Source organism: Pollicipes pollicipes, unplaced genomic scaffold, assembly GCF_011947565.3.
Source record: "Pollicipes pollicipes isolate AB1234 unplaced genomic scaffold, Ppol_2.1 Scaffold_4002;HRSCAF=4701_pilon_pilon_pilon, whole genome shotgun sequence".
Taxonomy (NCBI): domain Eukaryota; kingdom Metazoa; phylum Arthropoda; class Thecostraca; order Pollicipedomorpha; family Pollicipedidae; genus Pollicipes; species Pollicipes pollicipes.
Genome location: NW_023596420.1, coordinates 13841640 through 13849421, shown reverse-complemented (window position 1 = coordinate 13849421; position 7782 = coordinate 13841640). Strand labels below are relative to the sequence as shown.

At 52.4% G+C, this 7782-nt stretch overlaps 1 protein-coding gene across 1 annotated transcript; it reads left to right on the top strand.

Annotated features, from left to right (window-relative positions):
• The first annotated feature begins 1786 nt into the window (after positions 1-1786).
• LOC119094126 (homeobox protein PKNOX2) lies at positions 1787-3167 on the top strand. Its single transcript, XM_037217203.1, has 4 exons — positions 1787-1794; positions 2025-2174; positions 2530-2701; positions 2940-3167. Exons 1-4 carry the CDS (start codon positions 1787-1789, stop codon positions 3165-3167), a joined length of 558 nt encoding a protein of 185 aa, XP_037073098.1.
• Positions 3168-7782: the final 4615 nt, after the last annotated feature.

The following is a 7782-nucleotide window of genomic DNA, read 5'->3' as shown; positions in this document are numbered from 1 at the left end:
CGTTTGCAACTCGCAAAGTTTTTATAGCAATCGTTCGATTTCGGGTTTAGCTCTTCACGTGACTCTGCTGCGGGGCGGACCACTGCCTGGACTTGGGATGTCCCGTCACCCTGTAGGCTGGGGCACCTTCTATGGCTGTGTACTGCCGTCGTTTGTTGGCTCCTTCTACTCAGACTTGGGGCATTCCTTTGTGATGTGAAAGCGCCCTTTTCCTGCTGTTGCGAAATCTGACCTGGTGTTGATCTTTGCCATCACTCTGAACACCCTCTGTTCTTGGGTGTCGTGAAACCCTGTAGTCGGTCATGGGACTTTCCGTGTTCGAATGTGCGCATACAATGGCGCCGGTTCATTTAAACTGGGGGGGGGGGGGGAGGGGCACGGTGTACTCATGTATGCCTTGGGGTACTCATCTATCCTCGTCTATGGGCAATTGTCCATCTAGATGTCGAGGGCTTGGGGGCACCTGTAGTTGGCCTAGGGGTCCCCCAACGGCCCGTGGGTTCACACCGCTTTACTTCGGCATGGAGCGCTCCTCTACGTCCGTTTTTGGGCACCCCTCAATGAAAATTTTGGGGGCGTTTCTCTATTATGGCTGGAGGAGCGTATGTGTTAAGGATTGGGGTGTTGTCCACCTGAGAGCCTGGGTGCGCTTCTGTGCTTCAGGTTACGGTGCCGCCTACCTAAAGGCCTGGGTACGCTTCTATGCTTCAGCTTACAGTGCCGCCCACCTGAAGGCCTGGGTACGCTCCTATGCTTCAGCTTACAGTGCCGCCCACCTGAAGGCCTGGGTACGCTTCTTTGCTTCAGGTTACGGTGCCGCCCACCTGAAAGCCTGGACACGTCCTTTTTCGTCAGATTACAGAAAATAACAGTGCTATTCGACAAAAGCTGAGCGTGCCACTCTTCTTGGAGCCTGATGAGACCCCCTACCGAAGTTGGGAGTCTCTTTGTATAACTCGGAACACCACTTCATCTGGGATCGGCGACGTCAAGCGGGCTTAGGGGATCCTCTGTCTGGGTTTAGAACGTCTCTCCGGCTGTGCTTACCTGTCTTTGAAGAGAGTCCTCCACACTTGTGTGGGGTTCTGAACTGAAATAGCCATCTTGAAAATCACTTGGTGTAGTTCACAGCCTTGCCCGTCTATAAAAATAAGCCCCTCCAGTTTCTGAGCTACACTTGTACGAAGATGTGCAGGCTTTTTCGTGCAGACTGTCAAAAGGTAACACAGGTATCCATGACGTCATAATGATGTCATTCAAATTTTTCCATTCCATAAGCCATGTGGCGATCAAGGCCAAGAAAAATATCATGGTCGAGTGGTGTGTATTTGGCATTCGCGAGCATGGCTTTCAGAAAAAAACTGCCGTAAAATGCCTCACAATCAATGTCGTGCAAGGTGTGATGATGTTATCAAACAATGGCGTATTGAGGATCATATTTAGTAAATAAAGAAATTGTATTATCCAGATGAGTTATTTCTACTCAAAAGTATATCAAAAGTTATAAGTAAGTTTGTTTCATCATATCTGATGCTCGCTTCGCTTTCTTCAGCTGCGAAACATCCCCGGTAAGGGTTCCGCTGTAGGCCGATTACGACGCACCCCTCCTGTGACTTTCTGCAACTGGGCATCCCAATCGGATGAAAGACGTCCAAATTTTCAGATGTTAACCGGGAGGGGAGGGGCTAAGGACTCCCACCGTATTCCACTGATGGGACAGTGACGCTACGTACCTAACACGTCTGTGACATTGATGGTGATTGCGTCGGCGATGATAGTCGCGATCATGGTGATGTAAGGTATCGGTGATTCTGAAAACATCGGTGGCGAAGACGGTGACGAGCGTGTATGACGGCGACAGCGAGTTTGACCGTAACAGTGCTGCTATCAGTGACAGCGACTGTGGTTGTGTCAGGAAGGGCGGCAATAACAGCGGCAAGGCCGAACAACAGTACGAACGTCAGTGTGCCGGTGACGGCAGCGCTTGCACTCCTCTCCCCCTGACACCTGTGCCCCTCCGGTAGGGCGTCACTGCGCCCGATGCAGGGGCGGGGCATGCGGCCGGGCTTCCCAGAGCCTGACGGAGGCTCCGCACCCCCCGGAGAGCCGACCGACGAGAGGGACGAGACGCATGAGCGCGCCCAGCTCGAGGCCGACAAACGAGCCGTCTACGAGTAAGCGCAGACCAGCGCCGAGTGCCCGAGGTCCCTGGTTCGATTCCCATCCGGCGATGCACCTGGCTGTTCTGTCGCCGAGGAACTGGGATAAGGATGGGTTACAGTTTGAATGCTGTCTGCCGAATGCGCGGTCGTATTTCCGGCTCCGGAGATGTGGCGAGGGTTCTGCACATGTGGTCCGAGTGAGAGTACGTAACTGTGGACTGTTGAGCGTGGGTGTTACCCGTCCTACTCGGCGACGCTCTACACAGATGTGACTGTCCGCACCGTGTGTGCGAACATTACCACGGTGTCGGTGAGCGGACAGAGCACGGCAGGCGTGACCTCAGTCCGCCCCCTCCCCCCCCCCCAGGCACCCACTGTTCCCACTGCTGGCCCTGCTACTGGAGAAGTGTGAGCTGGCCACCCAGACACCGACCACCGTCGCGGCCGACACCCTCTCGGCCGACGTGCAAGCCTTCGTCCAGCTACAACAGCGCGATCGCCGGCCGCTCGCCGCCGGCCGACCCGAGGTCGACGAACTGGTGAGGTCGCCCGGAGCAGGAGTGCGCCGCGCGGAACGGAACACGTGCGCCGCGAAAGCGTTCGTTGCGTCCACGACTGTTCGTCTGTCGAGCCCTGCTTGGACACGCTTGGCACGGGCCGGGGCGGACTGCTGACGTCTTGAAAAGATGTTTCGTACGCGGGATATCGCCATTGCGAGCTGAGAGCCAAGTTGCAGGAGAGCGTTGCCCAGTCTTCAGCGATCCCTCCTCCACACAGATGATCAAGGCGATCCAGGTGCTGCGAGTGCACCTGCTGGAACTGGAGAAGGTGCAGGACCTGTGCAAGGACTTCTGCAGCCGGTATATCACCTGCCTGAAGGGGAAGCTGCAGAGTGAGAACCTGCTGCGCTCCGACTACGACGACTTTCTGACGGGCTCGCCGGGCGACCACCGCAGCATCAGCGGCGCAGTGCAACGCATGGTCAACCACCAGGTGCTGTGCTAGTGTCAGTGACACCGTCCGGCTTGTCAGGCGCTCTTCAGGGACATTGTACAGTTCGTGGGGTGCTGTGTCAGTGACCCCAGTGGGCTCATCACGCGCAGTCTCAGTGACACAAACCGGTTAGCCGGGGATAGTGGTCTCATTGCCGGCCGGCTCGTCAGGGACTGCGCTAGCGGGCGCCATGTCAACTTTTTGGTACGTCGCCGCTTTGCAATCCGCCATTTAGCAGTTCGCCGTTTCGGCATGTCGCTATTCTTCCACGTCGCCATGTTACAATGCGCCATGCCGCAGAGTCAGCTTTTTGCGTCGGCATTTTACATGTCGTCAATACGGAAGTCGTCACATAACAGTCGATAAAAAAGGCATTCGGCGAACGGCAAGTCGACTTGTTGTCCAGTCACCGTGCCAGTGACACGGACCCACGGATCAGGTGTTGCCGGCGACACTAGCCTTTTCAGGTGTCGTGTCAGCGACACTGGCCGGTTTATCAACTGCGGTGTCAGAGACACACAACTGACTGCCTATCTCCCGGGCCGGCTGTCGCTTCAAGCTCGCGTTAAAACATTAGACAATATGGCTACCCTTATAGTGGAGCCGCATCAAAAATAATGACGGAGGCAGGTGACTAGGGAGATTTACTGTTTGTATTGTTTTTTGGCGGCTGTTTGATGTTTCTGCTCATACACTGAGGAGCGAAACAAATATTAGCAACCAGAGTCCCGCTTTGGCCCCTAATATTTGAGATGAAGAGATGAAAAAATCACAACCAACGTCATTGTTCAGTCGTACTCATTATGTCTCATATTCTGGTGCGGAGAGGCCACATGGAATGACATCACTCTCTCCTCTATACTATGTGGTTTGCGTGCTATGGGTTGCAGATTGCTTACGTAACCAGCCGATGCCCTGTGCTTTGAACGGTCACAGAGAGGGCTTTTGGTCACAGGTCACAGTATCCGCTTTTGCCCTCATAGAATCAATCGCTTGACTCGTGGCCACTACCAATGCTGTCATTATCGTCTCACTGGCGGCGCTGGGCCGTCTCCGCTCTGGGCCTGGCACACTGAAATGATCGTCTCACTGGCGGCGCTGGGCCGTCTCCACTCTGGGCCTGGCACAATGAAATGCAAACAACGGCAGCGGGCGATGACAGAGGCAACGGCATTTTTAAGACATGCTTAAGCTGCGCAAAAGCTCGGCTGTGGTGTATTTGCACAAGTCCAGGAGATCCACAGATCTCCTGCAGAGATCGGATGCCGAACTACACAGCTGATGGATGATGGAGACGTAGGAGACCGTCTCTTCGTTAGCGCGTCAGGTCCTGTTTGGCTGATTGCCCATTAAACACCAAAGCGCCGCTCAACGTGGTGGATGAGAGGTAATGTGATACCGCTCACTAGCTGATAAGTTCTTGGAAATGATGATGACCATGAGCGCAGTTTGAAAACATCGAATTTTCTCGGCATAAACAATGCTTGCTGGATAATTTTGTTAAATCAGTGCATCCTGGCATGTTGAAGGTTGGCTATTTTCCGCGTAATAACTCTGGGCTCACAGCACCGAAAAAAAACGGGAGCGTCATGAGACCTTTCTCGCCTATCTAAAGAAGGCAACATGCAAGTTGTTTTCACATCCTATGCCTTACCTGATTGAGGAATCTCGTATGCTGTTATTCGTGCATGCCCTGCCAGGCGTCGACCGGGAGCGCCAGCTCTGAAGTTCACAGCTGGGAAGCGACCGGCGTCAGAAGCTGCGTACTGCCGGCATTACACCACGACACCGATTACTATAGCGGTCATAACCTGCTTTGCAGGGCACTTACCAGCGGCCATAGAGCCGTGTAATCGACTATGCAACAGCACTTAGGCAGCCATAAAATTACGACGAACAGCAATTTGAGCTCATCAATGTCGGCTAATCACAGCACTATAGCGGCCACAGCCCGGCCATTGTACCATATTATTTCGTTCTGCGCATGCGCTGTTCGCGATTCGTGCCATCGCCGGGCATAAGTGTGACATTTATGATATGGTGGCGATTTATCGCCTGGGGAATGGATGCACCCCGAATCGGCATCGTGGCGACTCACTCGCCGAGCGGTGCGTCCAGTTGACCGCTCGGCGAGCTCCGGCGCTTTTGGTGACTCCTGCCAATACCTGGTCTTGGAAAAACCTGACTTCATAGAGATTTCACAAATTTAAAGAAGGCTTTCGACGAATTCGGCAAAACGTTTTATTGGTGATTTATTTGGTATACTGGAACACGGTAACGCAGCTCGAAAGAGCCGGACAAATGCAACACTGATTGGCGTGCATAACTTGGTCCATTTGCGCACAGGGCGAATGAAGCATGCAAGCAAACTGCATGGCGCAACTCAGTAGTGCACATAGAGGATTGGGCCCTTCAAGAAACGTTGCGTTATTTGTCCAAGAGCGAGCGGATGATTAGCTCCCACTGATGCGGCCAGGACAGCCGGTATGTTACCACCCACATGCTTTTTCTTCCACAGGAACCCCGTGTATTAAAACGTTGCCGTAAAAGGTATGCCTAGGCGGACCTGCCTTCCAGATTGTGCGTGCATGGTGACAAAACTTCGCAGAATTATTGCGGCATTTGTTACTGATTCCTTGTAAAAGAGATAGCCAATGTAGCAGAGGAACTCGTCCCTGCTTTCTACATATTTTAAAAGCATACCAAAGTGTCGGCTGCCGGCGCGATTACATACACAGGTTTGCTTTCCGTTGCGTTTGGACAGTTTGTCGCGGTATGGTGGACGCAAACCGCGGCGTTGATTGCTAAAACAAAGCCAGGCATTTGCCGACTGAGATTTGATGCGATTTTTGAGCTGTTGTGTATCATGTGCTGCCCTTAAGACGCGGTCCTTGCCTGTTAGGTCCTGTTGGAGGCTGGCAGTCGGACTTTAGACGCCGTACTTGCTTGTTGAGTTCCTGTTGGATGCTGGCAGTCGGACGTTAGACGAGGTACTTGCCTGTTGAGCTCCTGTTGGAGGCTAGCAGTCGGACTTTAGACGCGGTACTTCCTGTTGAGTTCCCGTTGGAGGCTGGCAGTCGGACTTTAGACGTGGTACTTCCTGTTGGGGTCCTGTTGGAGGCTGGCAGTTGGACTTTAGACGCGATTCTTGCCTGTTGGTCCTGATGGAGGCTGGCAGTAGGACTTTAGACGTGGTACTTCCTGTTGGGGGTCCTGTTGGAGGCTGGCAGTCGGACTTTATACGCGGTACTTGCCTGTTGGGTCCTGGTGGAGGATGGCGGTCGGAATGCTGCTCTCCCCTGGAGTTGGAAATTTTGAGTGGCTGCCGTCATTACGTTTGGGCTTTGTGAAAGGAGGATTCCATGGAAGGGGGCTCACAAACGGTTATACAAGATGATTGCAAGAACAGCATGCAAGACACCATTGCAGCCCTCTATTTTTCTAACTAGGAACGCCCAACTCAACATCTGTAAGTATATTGCATGCACCCGACGCACAGGCGCAGCCACCACTGATGTCGGTGGAGTCCTGCTGAGGTAACTTTTGAGCAGATTCGAGTATTTCTGTGTGTTGGCCCTATACAATGGCACCACCACAACAATAGTCCTCAGCACCATTGGTGGCGTGGTTCCGCCCAACATCCCACGCACCATCATTCGAACTCGAGCCATAGTCAGTAGATGTATTTTGCCGCACCGCGTGCGTCCCAGCGCGACAGCTCGTTGGAAGTTATGTCTAGGTGCGTTCAGGTGGTGTAGACCAGCATCACATTGCTGGCACACTGTCCATTTTCCAAGAAAAACACCCACTGTATTCCTTCCTTCAAGTTGACAGTACACCTTTTCAGCATTCTCTGTTTCAAAAATCGTCCAAAAGCACATCGAAAGCGAGTCCATGTGTAAGAAACTCAAAGTGACGGCAGCACAAATCGTGCGAGATGCAATTTTGATGAGACCATATCGTTTGATCACGTTAGTAAAAACGACTGTGTTTGTGCGCCTATAGCCAACATAAACCGCAAATTTGCCGACTGTGAACCACGTTAAGAATGTGCACCAGGCCTCGATGGCCAGGCCAAACCGACTTGGAAATCAACGGTGTACAATAGAAGCTTGTTTCTACCACAAAGTGTGTGGCAAGTTCATTGTCGCTCTACCCCTCCTCCTTCCTGGGAACATCAGCTATCTACTATAACGTTGCTGCAAAAACATGCCGCCCCGAATTTTGTTTGGGGCGTAAACCGGCGCCGTCGGTAGAATGAGCACTTTTGCGATCGTGTCGCCCGTACGCTGCTCTACAAGGCACCCTTAAGTGTGCGTGTATGTGAATAAGCGACTTTCATGCATATGTGTGGTCTGCAAAATTACAAACCTCATGATGATTTTGTGATGTGTTCTATGAATATAGACAAGTTTTCATTCCAGCGGGTTTATGCGCGGACATCGAACCAGCTATATGTATGGCGTAGTGAATTGAACCTAAAAGGAGGCTTACGTGATACGTTCGAATACTTTATACTAAACTGCATCGCTCTTACACTACGAGACATGACCTGCAATTCTTTGAAGAGCTGAAATGAGTACCACTCTTCATAAAAATAAGATATGAAACACATCTCCTCTCTCGT